Source organism: Coregonus clupeaformis, chromosome 11, assembly GCF_020615455.1.
Source record: "Coregonus clupeaformis isolate EN_2021a chromosome 11, ASM2061545v1, whole genome shotgun sequence".
Lineage (NCBI taxonomy): Eukaryota > Metazoa > Chordata > Actinopteri > Salmoniformes > Salmonidae > Coregonus > Coregonus clupeaformis.
This window is the reverse complement of record NC_059202.1, coordinates 5722521-5740983: the sequence shown is the minus strand read 5'-3', so window position 1 is coordinate 5740983 and position 18463 is coordinate 5722521. Positions and strand designations below refer to the sequence as shown.

The following is an 18463-nucleotide window of genomic DNA, read 5'->3' as shown; positions in this document are numbered from 1 at the left end:
AATTGTCAACAAAAAGAGGAGCTGTACTTACAAGCCAGAGTTGGCCTGCTCCCAATGGCCAGCTTATAGTAGTGGAGCGACTCAGAGAACTTGTTGTTTTCTTGTAGCAGCAAACCGCTATTACAGAGAAAGAAGTAACAGAGAAAGTTAGGGACTCTCACGACTACAAATCTCAATAGAGGTGACTATTAAAGTCCAATGTGTCTGATAAATGACTAAAATGTAAATGTAAATGTAATAAGACTGAATAACATAAGACAACTAGGTAATACAGTTTCCTAGTAAATACTATATAAATATAATTGGAAACAGTACTGTAAAATAAAATGCTACTGTACCAAATCTCTAGTTCTGTTCTAAACAATCTAAACATGGAAAATAACCTAAGGTTATGTTGAGTAACACCTAAAGCCCTTGGGGCTAGTGTTGAGTATTGGCTCTGTGCTGGCTGTTGTCCTACCCTCAGGCTGACACAGCATGATTAATAACCTACTGTCACAGAGACAGCAGGAATACAAAACACAATTTCCTCTCTGTGAAGACCACTGATCAATAGACAGCCGTGTTTGTGTGTGTGTGTAAGGGGAGACAGTGATGCTCATGTATGCATACAGAGTCTATGGTGATGTAAAAAGGGCTTTATAAATACATTTGATTTGATTTGATATAGACACTCACAGGTTATACAGCATGTCTGCCATGTTCCTGCGGTAGTAGAGGGCGTTCCTGTATGCCTGCTCCGCCTCCACCATCTTGCCCTGGTTCTTTAGGACGTTCCCAAGATTGCCCCATGCTGATAGAGGGAGGAAATAAGGTTAACAGGGTCAATCAACATGGCTGCCAGCCTCTTTCGAACACACTATCTCTGTCTTGGGTTTTTATAATAATATAATAATAATTAGTCATTTAGCAGACACTCTTATCCAGAGCGACTTACAGGAGCAATTAGGGTTAAGTGCCTTGCTCAAGGGCACATCGACAGATTTTTCACCTAGTCGGCTCGGGGATTAGAACCAGAGAACTTTCGGTTACTGGCACAACGCTCTTAACCACTAAGCTACCTGCCGCCCTATTGCATATCTGAAGAGGTTCAAGCTATTGTTAATCACTCCCTGTTCACAGGCACTTTCCTCACTGTCCTGAAAACTTCTATGGTGAAACGTCTTCTAAATAAAGGTAATCTAGATTCTTCAGCTCTTAGACATTTTTGGCCAATATCCAACCTTAAGGAAAATTCTGAAGAAATTGGTTTTCAAACAGCAAAAAGATTTTTGGTGCCAACTGTATTTTTTTAAACATTCAAATCTGGCTTTCAGTCCCAGCACTGCACAGAGACAACCTTAGTTAAAGTGATAAATGATCTTAGAGCCAACACAGATGCCAAACAGCTCTCTGTCCTTGTACTCTTGGATTTAAGTGCTGCAATCGACACTGTTGACCATGATGTCCTTCTGGACAGACTGGAGAGGTGGATTGGCCTCTCCAGTCCAGTTCTAAATTGGTTTCAATATTTCTTTAACCGGTCAAGTTGGTGAACATAACTCAGAGAAAATAGATATCACTTGTGGTGTTCCACAAGGTTCAATTTTGGGTCCAGTACTGTTCAGTTTATATATGTTACCCCTTGGCAGCATTATCAGAAAGCACAGCAGTGGTTTTCACTGCTACGCAGACGATACACAACTTTACATTTCTGTGTCACCAGAGAATTTTAGCTCCACAGATAAATTATTAGACTGTTTTAGTGATTTAAATACTTGGATGGCTCACAACTTCCTCCAGCTAAATCAAGACAAGACCGAGGTACTTATTATTGGAGCCAAAGCACAGAGAAAGAATCTGGCTGCACATTTTAATAAAGATAAAACACCAGCTAAAAAACCTAGGTGTCATTTTAGATTCTGAACTCAATTTCGAATCACACATTAAGAATGTGACCAAAATAGCTTTTTACCACCTGAGGAACATTGCCAAGGTGTGGCCGTTTCTCTCTCAGGCTGATACAGAGAGACTCATCCATGCTTTTATTACAAGCAGGCTTGACCACTGTAATGCTCTCCTGTCTGGTCTACCCAAGAAAGCCATTGGTCAACTGCAAAACATTCAGAATGCTGCAGCACGGGTACTGACCAAGCACGGGTACTGACCTCTGGCACTGGCCTTTTAACTATCCCAAAGCCTAGGACCAAGAGGCATGGATAGGCAGCCTTTAGTTACTATGCCCTGGTGCCTCTGGAATAGCCTGCCAGAGAACCTGAGGGGGCCGAAACTGTGGACATATTTAAAAGAGATCTTAAAGCACACCTTTATAGCTTTGCTTTTCCTTAGGGTGCTTTTTTAGTCTTTCAGTTTTTATTGTTATTCTTTGGTTTATATGCTCTTATGTTGTTTGTTGTGTAGTAAATATTTCATAGTTTTTTATTAGTTTTTTCCTGTGAAGCGCATTGCGTTGCATTCATGTCTGAAATGTGCTATATAAATAAAGCCTGGTCCCTGATCTGTATTTATTGTCTTGCCACGTCACGTCAAATGTCACGTCAAACAATGACCATAAGGGATTGCAAGACAGCACAAACTGATCAGGGACCAGGCTGGTTTTTACACTCATCAGAGGGCATTGTGCAGGCTGGGACAGAGGGCATATCTACAGCTGGTACTGAGCTACTGGGCCCAGAGACTAAGGAAAGAAAGATGCCCCACGGAGTCAGTGTGTCAAAGAGGCCAATTATTTCCTAATAGAAAATGAATAAAACAACAGCTCCCTACGACTGCTCTATAGTATATTAATATAGAGTGAAAATTTAAGGAATTAATCTGGTAGACAGGAAAATGGTGCAATCAATCTCAGCGGTGTGAATGGAGTAGGTATGGTAGCTAATTTTCTGTTGTCAAGTGGTATTTGTATTTTCCTATGAAAAATACATTTATATTGAGTACTGCTTTACCTCATATATAGAAGAAAATGCACATACACTACATGACCAAAAGTATGTGGACACCTGCTCATCGAACATCTCATTCGAAAATCATGGACATGAATATGGAGTTGGTCCCCCCTTTGCTGTTATAACAGCCTCCACTCTTCAGGGAAGGCTTTCCACTAGATGTTGGAACATTGGTGAGGGGACTTGCTTCCATTCAGCCACAAGAGCATTAGTGAGGTCGGGCACTGATGTTGGGTGATTAGGCCTGGCTCACAGTCGGCATCCAATTCATCCCAAAGGTGTTCGATGGGGTTGAGGTGCAGGCCAGTCAAGTTCTTCCACACCGATCTCGACAAACCATTTCTGTATGGACCTCGCTTTGTGCATGGGGGCATTGTCATGCTGAAACAGGAAAGGGCTTTCCCCAAACTGTTGCCACAAAGTTGGAAGCACAGAATTGTCTAGAATGTATGCTGTAGCGTTAAGATTTCCCTTCACTGGAACTAAGGGGCCAAGCCCTAACCATGAAAAACAGTCCCAGACCATTATTCCTCCTCCACCAAACTTTATAGTTGGCACTATGCATTGGGGCAGGTAGCGTTCTACTGGCATCCGCAAACCCAGATTCGTCTGTCGGACTGCCAGATAGTGAAGAGTGATTCATCACTCCAGAGAACGCATTTCCACTGCTCCAGAGTCCAATGTTGACGAGCTTTACACCACTCCAGCAGATGCTTGGCATTGCGCATGGTGATCTTAGGCTTGTGTGCGGCTGCTCGGTCATGGAAACCCATTTCATGAAGCTCCCGACGAACAGTTCTTGTGCTGACGTTGCTTCCAGAGGCAGTTTGAAACTCGGTAGTGAGTGTTGCAACCAAGGACAGATTATTTTTATGTGCTACGTGCTTCAGAACTCGGCGGTCCCGTTCTGTGAGCTTGTGTGGTCTACCACCTCGCGGCTGAGCTGTTGTTGCTCCTAGACGTTTCCACTTCACAATAACAACACTTACAGTTGACCAGGGCAGCTCTAGCAGGGCAGAACATTTGAACAACAGACTTGTTGGAAAGGCGGCATCCTATGACTGTGGCACTTTGACAGTCACTGAGCTCTTCAGTAAGACCATTGTACTGGCAATGTTTGTCTATGGAGACTGTATGGCTATGTGCTCGATTTTATATACCTATCAGCAACGGGTGTGGCTGAAATAGCCAAATCCACTAATTTGAAGGGGTGTCCACATACATTTGTATATATAATGTGGCTTGACAACCAAATCGACTGAATAGTGTTTCTCTTCAATATTTTTGTTTGACAACTAAATCAATACTGTAGCTAAGTATGGACAGTTGGGATCCATCATGTATACATATGGGCTTATGTATGCACTTATGCACTATTTAACTCGGTCTGTATACCGCTGAAGGCCAGGGCACACAGTAAGAGAACTGTGAACAGGAATTACAGTGAACAATCTGCCCCTTAGACACTGTTTCTTCTTGCTCTCCTGATGGGAAAGACAAATAGTGAGTCATTCAGGTTGCCCGGGTTACATTTCATAAAAATGTATCAAGTGCTCAGTTATGCCAAAGGCTCCTTTGAGCTATGCATTTATTTATTAGTTAAGGCGTCTGAGAGAGATATCCCAAAAGTCTCAAAAACAATAATAGGAAATCCGAGCAGAGGAAGAAAGAAGTCAATAACTTTAAAATGTGACTGTAAATACAATAAGACCTTTTAAAGGGAATATACTACAACAGAAACCTTGCCATGTGAATTTGTTCCGTCTCTTTTACTGTGTTTTCTCACAGAACTTATTCTCAATGCTTAACGGAGTGTGTCACTATTTCAGACTCGACCCATTGCGTCTCATCACACATCGGATGAGGACAGTGAGCCAGGGAAGAAACGTAGCTGCTGCTCTGAGTTGCGTTGCCAGGATAAACAGCTGTCATGTATCAGCTCTGCCGCAGAATATGACAGGGAAATTAGCTAACACAACATGTCCTGCCGTTACCTCTGTCCCTAGCCCGGGCTCACTATCTCAGGAGTAACACTACTAGCTATTCAGTACTCTTTGGATGATCGTGACCCTACATTTGAATGTTTGAACATTCTAGTATTGTTGTTTCCCCTCATTGCCAATCAAGCAGGGATGTCAGTGAAGATGTCCTCCAAAAGTAAGAAGGAGAGAGACTCTAGTCTGCCATAGTGGGGGATTTAGTAGGTTTACAATGGAGGCTTTGTGTTGAAAGGTCCTTTAGCCATGATATACTGGAAACAATTTAACAGGCAGCTCTGAACACTCATGCTCACATCTCAGAGTACATTTTAAAATTCACCCTTTCTTTCACTCCCACATTAACAGGGAGTAGCTATCACTTAACGTGATGTTACTTTAGGTCATATAGAGTCCACCTGTGAATATATTATGTGAGAATGTTAAAGTGTGTGTGTATGTTTGTCTGTGTGTATTACCTTTAGCAGGATTCACGTATATTCCTGACTTGTAGAGCATCTCCTCGTTCTGCCAGTCCTGGTTCCTCAGCACCGTTTTGACCCCAAACAGAAGGACCATGGCGGCGCTACAGTACACCAACACAGTCCTGGAGGACCTCCGCCTCAGCCGCACGTACAGGGACCTCAGCCCCACTGCCAGCAGCAGACAGAAGCCCATACTGGGGATGTACAGTACCCTCTCTGCTATCACAAAGCCCACGTAGAAGAACAGGTTGGTGGCAGGGAGGAAAGGGATGGCCAGTAGGCCCAAGGAGAACACCACTACATTCTCAGTGGTGGGCAGTCGAGTCCTCGTGACGTAATGCTTTTTGGTACCGTTTTGTGCACCAGCAGGGTGAGGCTCTGTTTCAGAGTTTGTTTGGTCGGGGACTTCAGGGTGGTGATAGCTGTGTCCATTGGTGTTGGACCTCCCGTTCCCGTTTGTTACATGATGGGCTTTTCCATTGGTCTCCTTGCCCTTGACCTGGCGGGTGCAAAGCCCAAACCAAGCCAGGAGGAGCAGTCCCACATAGAAGGCCACGGTATGAAGGTTCCTCCAATCGACAATGCCTCTGATCAGAGGCAGGGCGTCCATGGACCAATCGAAGCTCAGCGTGTCCGGGCAGAGGAGGAGCCACATGTTGACGGCAGGCAGGTAGAGGAAGGTGAGCACTCGGGTGAGAAGGGACGGGGAGTCCCCAGCTGGGTTGTCTGAGTTGGAGAAGTTGGGTGGTTTGTTACCCATCCAGTAAAGGCGGCAGGCCAGCAGAACAGCCCCCCAGGCAGCCAACACCAACACACTCAACAGCAGGTGGACGTTCCTCCTCTGGAAGAGAGAAAAAACAACAACAGAGCTGAAACTAGGAGGAATGGCAATCGACTGGAAAGCTAGCAGCAACAGCAAGAAAAAATATTATGAGAAGCTAGAGCCAAAGTAGTTTTCTGGTTGGTTGGTGATTTTTCTGACTCTTGGACTCTAGGCATTTGATTTTGATCCAGGCCATGTCGGTAAATTGAGCATAAGGTTGAATGTACTAACTAGAAAAACAACACAAGAACGTATAACGGTTTGTAAACAGAAAAGGAAAAACACAAGAGTGTGTTATGTAACGTTATCTGGAACAAAAGCTTTGTTCATGCACAATTTGCTCAGCCAAGTGTTAGACTGCAGCTTTAGAATGTGTTGCAAGGAAAGTCAACTGCAATGGATTTAATTGTTATGTTTTGGCTGTGATGTGGGTTTTGAAATACCCATGAACAGGAATATATCAGTTAACAGTTGCTTGGGCTTATAAACCAACAGAGAAAAAGAAAGGGGAAAAACTGCCCTGTGACTTTATCACGGCTACACTGGATTCATTGACTGTTGCTGAGCAAATGTGGTCTTACATCATAGCATTCACTTATTCCGTGTTGTCTTTCTCCTCACAGACCTGGCCTTTGCGGACATGTCAAAATAAACGCCAGAATACGGGCCCATAGACGGTCTTAACCATCATATTGCAGGCTTGATATTAAACCCTTTCTGAAACTACTGCATGGAAATGATTGTGAAGTATTTATAAAGTGTTTGAATCTTTTACACTTTGGTGGGAGTGCAGATAAAAAAGCTGGCCTATATTGTTCCCAATAGAACAGTTCCTGCTGTAGGATCAACTGGCCTTTCTTACTGTGTTTATTTTGGAAAGAACACTCTTGCTTAAAAAAATCTTTATGGCTTCCCTTCCACAATAACGCCAGCTAATACATGCAGGGAAACATCCATTTGTGCCCTGCAGCAGTGCTCTGTGGTCATGAGAGGATGATCTCATTCTGGCACAGCACACAATCATGAGGCTATCATACATAACATATAATATCTTACCAATTTAGATGTATTGTAATTGACTAATTTCCCCACAGAGATAGAATGAAAAGGATCAGATCAGACTGCCTATCACAAAGTGACATTACACAGACAAAGCCCTGGAGCTATGCAATTGTCTTTAATTCTAATCATTCCTTAGCGATCTCAAGATAATAGGCCTCCCTCACATACATACACACAATAGAGTATTGGCTTTTAATCCCCATGTGCTGTACAGTATTCCTTTGGTATGCACACACAACCCCTCTTTACCATTTAAATAGAAAGCCATGGTTAGTGTACAGCTGAAATCCCTTTAAGTCCATTTGTGCCCTCTTCCATCTTAGCATGCCAAACGGATTACATGTAGCATCTATGATCGAATGCTGGGTCGTTCCATGAAATGGGTGCCTTTTCTGTCCCTTTGATATTCTAAGTAGAAATTGTGCACCAAAATTGCATTTTAAAAGCCTGTTATATTAATTGACCATGCCCTTTAATATAGACCACATGGATAATTTTTCAGATTTTTTATATGAATAAAGACTTAGTAAAGTGCCAAAATTCAGCATTTTGACATGTTCCTTCTAGGAAGATTTTAACCCATTTAATTCCAAAGAATGCCACAGTCATTGTAACGCTCTAGTTATTTTGTTGCTTTGACAAAGCCATTTCTGAAGATTTTTTAATTTTGTTAGGTGAAATTAACTTTCATTTTCATGAGGTGAAACAATACCTTTTTAAATATTTTTTTTCAAAAGAAACATTTAACATCTAATAGTCAAACCATAGTGTATAAGCAGGTGAGCTGGTTCTACTCTTTTTGGCAATTTTCAGGTGTTATGTGCTGGAAAAGTGGGCAAGTCGAACATACAGTATACTGCATATATATATACACACACACATACACCTACTCAATCAAGGGTTTTTCTTTATTTTTACTATTTTCTACATTGTAGAATAATAGTGAGGACATCAAAACTATGAAATACCACATATGGAATCATGTAGTAACCAAAAAAGTGTTAAACAGATCAAAATATATTTTTGATTTTAGATTCTTCAAAGTAGTCACCCTTTGCCTTCATGACAGCTTTGCACACTCTTGGCATTCTCTCAACCAGCTTCACCTGGAATGCTTTTCCAACAGTGTTGAAGGAGTTCCCACATATGCTGAGCACTTGTTGGCTGCTTTTCCTTCACTCTGCGGTCCAACTCATCCCAAACCATCTCAATTGGGTTGAGGTCGGGTGATTGTGGAGGCCAGGTCATCTGATGCAGCACTCCATCACTCTCCTTCTTGGTCAAATCGTCCTTACACAGCCTGGAGGTGTGTTGGGTCATTGTCCTGTTGAAAAACAAATTATAGTCCCACTAAGCGCAAACCAGATGGGATGGCGTATCGCTGCAGAATGCTGTGGTAGCCATGCTGGTTAAGTGTGCCGTGAATTCTAAATAAATCACAGACAGTGTCATAAGCAAAGCACCCCCACACCATCACACCTCCTCCTTCAACCACACATGCGGAGATCATCCGTTCCCCTACTCTGCGTCTCACAAAGACAAGGCAGTTGGAACCAAAGGACAGATTTCAACCAGTCTAATATCCATTGCTCGTGTTTCTTGTCCCAAGCAAGTCTCTTCTTCTTATTGGTGTCCTTTAGTAGTGGTTTCTTTGCAGCAATTCAACCATGAAGGCCTGATTCACGCAGTCTCCTCTGAACAGTTGATGTTGAGATGTGTCTGTTACTTGAACTCTGTGAAGCATTTATTTGGGCTGCAATCTGAGGCTGGTAACTCTAATGAACTTATCCTCTGCAGCAGAGGTAACTCTGGGTCTTCCTTTCCTGAGAACCAGTTTCATCATAGCGCTTGATGGTTTTCGCGACTGCACTTGAAGAAACTTTAAAAGTTCTTGAAATGTTCCATATTGACTGACCTTCATGTCTTAAAGTAATGTTGGACTGTCATTTCTCTTTGCTTATTTGAGCTGTTCTTGCCATAATATGGACTTGGTCTTTTACCAAATAGTGATATCTTCTGTATACCACCCCTACCTTGTCACAACACAACTGATTGGCTCAAATGCATTAAGAAGGAAAGAAATTCCACAAATTAACTTTTAACAAGGCACACCTGTTAATTGAAATGCATTCCAGGTGACTACCTCATGAAGTTGGTTGAGTTAATGCCAAGAGTGTGCAAAGCTGTCATAAAGGCAAAGGGTAGCTACTTTGAAGAATCTCAAATATAACATATATTTTGATTTGTTGAACACTTTTTTGGTTACTACATGATTCCATATGTGTTATTTCATAGTTTTTATGTCTTCACTGTTATTCTACAATGTAGAACATAGTACAAATAAAGAAAAACCCTGGAGTAGGTATTCTAAAACCTTTGACCGGTAGTGTATTTTCTGTGATTTACGTTCCATTTCTGTAGTACAGTTGATAACCATTTATATGAACGGTAAGAAGCCAACCTTACTGAAGCATATATCACTCATTGGCCTATCACTCTGTGCTGACACAGATCTACTATTCACAGGGATCCTCTCAGAATCCCTCACCCTTGATCCACCCTCCTCTACTTTCTTCACTGCCTCAGCATACGACACCTTCTTCACTACTCTGACTCTAGCCACCTCAACCTGCCTCACTCACTCCGGACACTTCCGATCCCCAGCAACATGTGCACCCCTACAGTTGACACAAACAACTTTATCCACTGAAACTACACAATCCTCTATCCCATTTCATAGTTTTGATGTCTTCACTATTATTCTACAATGTAGAAAATAGTAAAAAGAAAGAAAAACCCTTAAATGAGTAGGTGTGTCCAAACTTTTGACTGGTAGTGTATATATATGCTACTGCTCGACCAACAGCCTATTGACCAAACAATCGATCAGTCGACTAATTGGGGTCAGCCCTAGATGGCAGACAGCGTGTATAGCGTCGTGTGGGCGAGCGGTTTGCTGATGTCAACGTTGTGAACAGAGTGCCCCATGGTAGCGGTGGGGTTTTGGTATGGGCAGGCATAAGCTATAGACAACAAACACCAATGCATTTTATCGATGGCAATTTGAATGAGTTACTGTGATGAGATCCTGAGGCCCATTGTCGTGACATTCATCCGCCGCCATCACCTCATATTTCAGCATGATAATGCACGGCCCCATGTCGCAAGGATCTGTACACAATTCCTGGAAACTGAAAATGTCCCAGTTTTTCCATGGACTGCATACTCACCAGACATGTCACCCATTCAGGATGTTTAGCTTGTTCCAGTTGACAGTGTGTTCCAGTTCCCGCCAATTTCCAGCAACTTCGCACATCCATTGAGGAGGAGTGGGACAACATTTTACAGGCCACAATCAACAGCTTGATCAACTCTATGTGAAGGAGATGTGTCGAGCTGCATGAGTCAAATGGTGGTCACACCAGATACTGACTGGTTTTCTGATCCACACCCCTACTTTCTTTTTTAAGGTATCTGTGACTAACAGTTGCATATCTGTATTCCCAGTCATGTGAAATCCATCGATTTCAATTGACTGATTTCCTTATACAAACTTAACTCAGTAAAATCTTTGAATTTGTTGCATATTACGTTTTGTTCAGTGTAATAGTATTTTTTTTATTTAAAGGAAAATTAGTTTTTTATGAAAATGAACATGTGCTCTTTATTACAGAATGTTAAAATTAAGTGAAATCCAAAGTTTTTTATGACCAAGTTACACTACTCAAAAGGCACCCAATTGGTGGAATGAACCTACTGCATATCGCAGCTGTGCCGGGGCTGTATTATTGATTTTTCCTTTCCCCAGATTGATTCAGTGAGGAGAGGTGTGTCCTCAGGGGAAATGGGACTAAAGGGGCAGACTCTCCTCTCATCTGCCGCTTATGATTAGCAGTGATGTACAGTACAGATAGTGACAGTTGTGAACACAGACAGGCATTCAGCTCAGCTACTATCACAGTCCAATAGAGAGACTTGTACTGTTAATGAATTGTTCACACAAACCCACAAGTCATGCTACTCACTGAAAGAGATAGAAATATAGTGATTCATTCATCCCATATTAGAAATCATAGGGATGCTATTTAAGGAAACCATAACCCGATTGGTACGTGGATGGGATATAGCTTTATACAATAATAGTATAGCCACTTGATTTAATTCCTGTATCTAGTAACTTACAGACATAAAATCGGCAATGGAACATCCAGTCTGTAAATCAGTTAAATATGTAAAATAAATATGTTGTAAATCTACATGTTCAAGACATCAAAATGATTCATGACTGCTTGTTCATTTGACATCTGTTTTAGTTCATTGATCAAAGGTTTGCTTCGAACAAACATTGTGTAACGATCTCGGTTTGACAGACGCTGGGAGACGGGAAGCAAGAACAGGGTGATGATTTAATAAATAAAAGACATGGAACAAAACATGGACAGCGTCTGGACAGGGGAAACGAAACAACATCAATACAGACACGGGGATCAAACTGGGGAACAGACAGATATAGAAGGGACAATCAACAAAGTGAAGGAGTCAAGGTGAGTCCAATGAGCGCTGATGAGCGTAATGATGGTAACAGGCGTGTGTAATGATGGGCAGCCTGGCGCCCTTGAGCGCCAGGGAGGGGGAGCGGGAGCAGGCGTGACACATTGAAATGAGAGATTCTGCTATGCTGTACAATCCATTACAATTGCTACTTACAACTATGAACTGGTGTGGTGTCAGAGTAACTATGAAATTATCATCAGATCATTAGATGCAGGACTAATTGACAGATCAATTCTGAATTGATTCCAGCATTGAGTCTCTTCCCTTTACCCCTGGTATGGTTTTGTGGGCTGTCTAGGCCCCCATGAAGTAGGCCTCATGTCAAAATGGCCCAGTCGTATAACTGTGTACCCATCCAATTCAATATTTAAGCGGCAGGCTACAGAGGTGGAGAGAAACAGCATGACTGAAGAGAAAGACAGAGGCAGCCTGAGACTCAATCTTCCTATCTCCAGCTATTCAGAAAGCTTTCTTAGTCATTGCTTTGAGATAGGCCTACGGTATGATGGAGCTATATTTATTGACAATGCTTCTTGGAATATAATGTTGATTATGACAAGTCTTCATATGCTAGGGGGAAATAGAGACCCTGAGATTAAATACACACCAAAACAAACCTTACGGAACAAGATCCCACAAATAACTAGTGCCAACAGGCTGCCTAAGTATGGTTCCCAATCAGAGACAACGAGAATAAGCTGCCTCTGATTGGGAACCACCCTGGCCAACATATAAAACACGAACTAGAACACAACATAGAAAATCACACATAGAAAATCCACACCCTGGCTCAACATATAAGAGTCCCCAGAGCCAGGGCGTGACAGCAATGGCTATGCTTCCCGAAATAAAGCATTAAAGCTGCAATATGTAACCTTTTGGGCGACATGACCAAATTCACATATAAATGTGAGATATAGATCTGTCATTCTCATTGAAAGCAAGTCTAAGAAGCGGTAGATCTTTTCCATGTGCGCTATTTCTACAGTGCCTTGCAAAAGTATTCATTCACCTTGGCGTGAAATGAAAAAAATAACGTATTTCAAAAAATTCTAAAAAATAAATAACTGAAAAGTTGTGCGTACATATGTATTCACCCCCTTTGCTATGAAGCCCCTAAATAAGATCTGATGCAACCAATTACCTTCAGAAGTCACATAATTAGTTAAATAAAGTCCACCTGTGTGCAATCTAAGTGTCACATGATCTGTCACATGATCTTAGTATATATAGAACTGTTCTGAAAGGCCCCAGTGTCTGCAACACCACTAAGCAAGGGGCACCACCAAGCAAGCGGCACCATGAAGACCAAGGAGCTCTCCAAACAGGTCAAGGACAAAGTTGAGGAGAAGTACAGATCAGGGTTGGGTTATAAAAAAATATCAGAAACTTTGAACATCCAACGGAGCACCATTAAATCCATTATTAAAAAATGGAAAGAATATGGCACCACAACAAACCTGCCAAGAGAGGGCCGCCCACCAAAACTCACGGACCAGGCAAGGAGGGCATTAATCAGAGAGGCAACAAAGAGACCAAAGATAATCCTGAAGGAGCTGCAAAGCGCCACAGTGGAGAATGGAGTATCTGTCCATAGGACCACTTTAAGCCGTACACTCCACAGAGCTGGGCTTTACGGAAGAGTGGCCAGAAAAAAGCTATTGCTTAAAGAAAAAAATAAGCAAACATGTTTGGTGTTCACATATGGAAGAAGGTACTCTGGTCAGATGAGACTAAAATTGAGTTTTTGGCCATCAAGGAAAACGCTATGTCTGGTGCAAACCCAACACCTCTCATCACCCCGAGAACACCATCCCCACAGTGAAGCATGGTGGTGGCAGCATCATGCTGTGGGGATGTTTTTCCATCGGCAGGGACTGGGAAACTGGTCAGAATTTAAGGAATGATGGATGGCGCTAAATACAGGGAAATTCTTGAGGGAAACCTGTTTCAGACTTCCAGAGATTTGAGACTGGGACGGAGGTTCACCTTCCAGCAGGACAATGACCCTAAGCATACTGCTAAAGAAACACTCAAATGGTTTAAGGGGAAACATTTAAACGTCTTGGAATGGCCTAGTCAAAGCCCAGACCTCAATCCAATTGAGAATCTGTGGTATGACTTTAAGATTGCTGTACACCAGCGGAACCCATCCAACTTGAAGGAGCTGGAGCAGTTTTGCCTTGAAGAATGGGCAAAAATCCCAGTGGCTAGATGTGCCAACCTTTTTATAGAGACATACCCCAAGAGACTTGCAGCTGTAATTGCTGCAAAAGGTGGCTCTACAAAGTAGAGGTAGGCTTGTTGTGTAAATAAAATGATCCAAACCCCCCCAAAAATCAATTTTAATTCCAGGTTGTAATGCAACAAAATAGGAAAAATACCAAGGGGGTGAATACCTTTGCAAGCCACTGTATGCTTCCCGTTCTTACATTTAGTTTTTGCGTCTTTTACTTTCGTTTTTTTTCACACCAGCTTCAAACAACTGAAAATATAATATTTTTGGTTATGGAAAATATATTTCACAGCGGTTTAGATGGTACAATGATTCTCTACAATATACTTGCTTGTTTTGTCACATAAACCTAAATTAGCCAAACTATATAAATTTTAGCAACCAGGAAATGGCGCAGCGATTTCTGCATAGTGCATCTTTAAGAAATCATTGGCTTTCATGTTATAAAATTCCTCTTTAATCTTATAAACACATAATGAACTTGCTCTATGGAGGTTTAAACCTATTACAACCACTGGACCATGATTAATATTTTAGAAAAGTAGCCTAACTCAACTTGAACTTAGCAGTTCTGCTCAAGGGAAACGAACGGACGACTATAGCACTGCTGACTACACTATTACACATCTTGATGAACACCACACCAATATCACAATGTAATTTGCTGTGGTGTATGGTATCTGTGTCAGGAGTATGTGAAAGGACAAACTGTAAAACAGCTGATGTGTAAGCAGGGGCATAGAGACAAAGGGAAAGTAGGTTAGCAGCCATATAGGGCAGGAAGACATTAGGGCTCACTTCCCCTGGAACAGAGGTTAATACCATATCTATGTATCATAGGACTCTTAGGAGGAGTGATAGACACAGAGGAATGTGGCATGTACAGCTGACCGCAGTAGGATTAGCCATTGAGTCAGTTCAAAGGACATGTCATGGTTATTACTAGAATAAACAGATGAACAAAGGGGATTATAGTCAATGTCATCACCCCTTCACTTTGGGGCTTGTAAATAATAGATCTTACTGTACAGCTTTTACTTGAAAGATGATCTGACTCTGGGATAGCAGTGTCCCAGATCTGTGTGTGCTGTCTTGCCAACTGACCATAGGAGTTGGCAAAACAGCACACACGGATCTGGGACCAGGATAACTTTGGGACGCTCTTTTCACAGCATGAATCTGTGTGACGAGCTGAAATTAGGCAATGGATAGAACAAGTAGGGTCATTGTGACCATTCCTTGTCACATCTAATGATGACAGAGCCGTACCCGATTTCAATTCTTCATTCTTAATCTTTCAAAAGCAAGATATGAGAAGTCAACAGCTGTATCCGTTGCTGCTATGTTTGAGTGAAGTTAAAAACAGAGCCAAAAATATGTTAATGTGGTTTAGTTTGGGTTGAAATATATGACATGCATAAAAAGAGGATAGCCCCTTCTCAATCTAAACAAGCGGGAGAAACTGTAAATAAGATTATGTGGATGTGGATGGGGACCAGGATCTGCAGCTGCTGTAGGATGCTGCCAGGGAGGTCAGAGAGCAGAGGTGTTAATAACATCTGGACAGGATTTACTGAGCGCCGCGTCACAGTGCTTTCACGCCATCCCCTGGGCCTGGGCAGGGGCTTAAGACACCACCTCTGTGTTTAGCCAAGGCGCACCAGGGGGGAGGGATTTGAAGAGGGGCTCCGTGTGTTGGATGTGGAGCTGGGACAGGAACGGCAGTCAGAGCGGGCTGGGAGCCAGAGGCAGCTCACTGAGTGCCACGTAACGAATGTCACGCTGTGCATGGCTGCCTCTGACTCTGGCTCGGGTTCTGCCAGGCAGATTTATCCCTGTTGTGATGGGACCACCTTCCAGCAGGGCAGAAGGGCATTGAGTCTCCTGCTGCCTGTGTGCTGCTGATGGCTCTCTGGCCCAGGGCCTATGCATACCCACTACCTGGCTCTGGGACAAACAAGTATGTCATGCTAACTCTCTAACTCACTTCCCAGCCTCGTTGCACAGTCAAACACCACCATGCTAACCACATCCATATGTTTGTTGGAGTTTTCTGTGTATACTCAGATGTGTCTCTGTTAGGTACAGGCTAATACCTTAGGCAGTATGGCAAACATGAAAAGAGCCTGCAATGATATTTCAACACACTACATTTGTGAACTCTAAACTCTTTTGTATATGGACTCACTTTACTGTCTGGTTTAGACTAGCTGTGGAAAATGGACTGCAAAACAAAACAGGATATCAGTTGAACAAACTGGAAATGCAATGGGTCTGCTAAAGAAAAACTTTTGAGGGTTCACTTGCCGGTGTTGGATAACTTGATGCGCATCACTATTATCTCATAAGTAAACAAACATGTACATCTCCCTCATATGCCTCCAGTTAAAATGTCCTCCTTTTCAAAAGCACAAGTTCAATTACGGGCCCAGCAAGGGGTCCCCGAGTGCCACAAATCCATTATGCTGCGAGCCAAGGAATTCCAGCTTTGTCTATTTTGTCTATAATCCAGTTTAGCTTGAATTAAGTGGTTTAGCACAACCCGGTAGGAGGCAAAAGGGATTTTTCTGCCCCCTTTTTTCTTTTTGTATTTCAATTGAGCCTTTATGAGGTAGGCATGTGAAGAAAATATCCTTGGAGATTAAGTGCAAAAAAGAACAATTACAGAAAGTATTTTCTGGTGCTTTGAATGACTTTCTTCTAAACACTTGGGATGGAAACGAGCGGGAAGAAAATGTAATCCAAAAAAGGTTATTGAGAGCTGCCACTGAATTGTAGGAGAGGTGCTGTGCCATTGATTAGGCTTGAGAACTGGAATTGGTAGCGTTCAAACATTATTATTTTTTTGTGGCAATCTGGTTTTCAATACCCACACACATGTACTTTTGAATATGCAATTTAAAACCTACCATCGTTCAACATTACTTTGAGTACCATCTACTACATGTCACACCTAACAAAAAAAATCTGACGCAATCGGGTTGACGACAATGACATAGCCCCTACGCTTATTCTAAAGCCTATATGTTCACTGGCTTAAACCTTGCTGTTCACTTTGCGCTTGTTTCCTGACAGATGAAATATTCACACCCTCCACTGGCTAACATGATAACCAGCTTCATGCTGGCCTATCTTGTACTATTGCATATTCTGTGTTCTCTCTCCTTATCTGCAGTTTGTTCTGATCTTTGCCTTTCAGTAAGCAGGGAATCCTGGTGAGTAAAACATGCTGATTGTTTGCAGGAATGACAAGATAAGGCTGTGTATATTAATTGCCAAAAATGTGTTATGGATAACCAACAGCTGGCCAAGGTTTCCTAGATGGTTTAGTACACTCCTCTCTTTGGGAAACCAAATAGTGCCTTAGATAAGCTTCTCTGGTTAGTGGGGAAATTGGGAAGGAGAATGAGGCTGTACAATGTACAATGTACAATGTACAATCATTTTCCATCTAATGATCTTGTCCTCATTATTAGAGAGTCAAATAAACATGTTGATCTGTTTGTCAGAAGAGCGACCAAGAAAAAACACACATTAAATTCAACTGCACTGTTGACCAATTGAACAAACATCCAAATATCATCCCGTCACACACACACTATAACAAGTTGTTAAAATAAGGCATGGGTGGTGCTATAACCTTGACAGTGTTCACCTCTAACGACCACAGGACTTATGTGACCCCTGTGAGCAGCGCTGGGGGCGGTCATGTTGTGACCACAGGCCACATGGTCCGAGGGGTCACGGGGTCAAACCTTCAGTGGGTCAGCCACAGAAGTGGCCTGTATCAAAGCATTTAACCTGGGTAAACCTCCTCACAGCCCGGACACAACCCACAGAGTCAGCTGGTCCTAGTATGGAAGTTATGGAACCCCCTCAGTCAAGAGACAGCCATGGAGAAACCCACAGGAGACTTTGGGAATAGGCCAGAGATCAGGCAGGAATCTGGTTGAGATAAAAACTGACATTTATTGACTGTGAAACATTTAAGATAAGGGAAATAAAAACACAGGGGCTTCCAGCAGAGTGGCAAAGGCCAGGAAGAGGGGAAGATGAGAGAGGAAGGCACACCATCACTTCGCATGAGAGGAAATTACTTTTCAAAGAGCATAACTCATGGGACTGACACCATTAATCCACAATGGTTATCTGGGTGAAAAAGTAAATGACATGTCAAGAAGTGCTCACCACTGAACTTTCAAAGCACTTTCTTTCCTTTCCAAACTGATATGGACTAGATTTTCTGTGACAGCCTATATTCAAAACCAAGGCAGAATTTCACCTCAGGTGATGAGAGCAAATATAGCCTGGAAACTGTTCAAACTTAAATGCTTTGAGTTACGCCAGCTCATGTTCTGTTGGTCAGCCTTTATTAACCATAA

At 42.3% G+C, this 18463-nt stretch overlaps 1 protein-coding gene across 1 annotated transcript in view; it reads right to left on the bottom strand.

Moving 5' to 3' along the window:
- Positions 1-18463, bottom strand: part of LOC121576965 (protein O-mannosyl-transferase TMTC2-like) — a 211002-nt gene that overhangs the window by 61879 nt on the left and 130660 nt on the right. The window contains exons 3-5 of the mRNA XM_041890594.1: positions 5401-6247; positions 679-793; positions 32-117 (exon numbers count right to left, since the gene is read on the bottom strand). Of these exons, the coding sequence (XP_041746528.1) occupies positions 32-117; positions 679-793; positions 5401-6247 (1048 nt within the window). The remainder of the gene's footprint in view (positions 1-31; positions 118-678; positions 794-5400; positions 6248-18463) is intronic.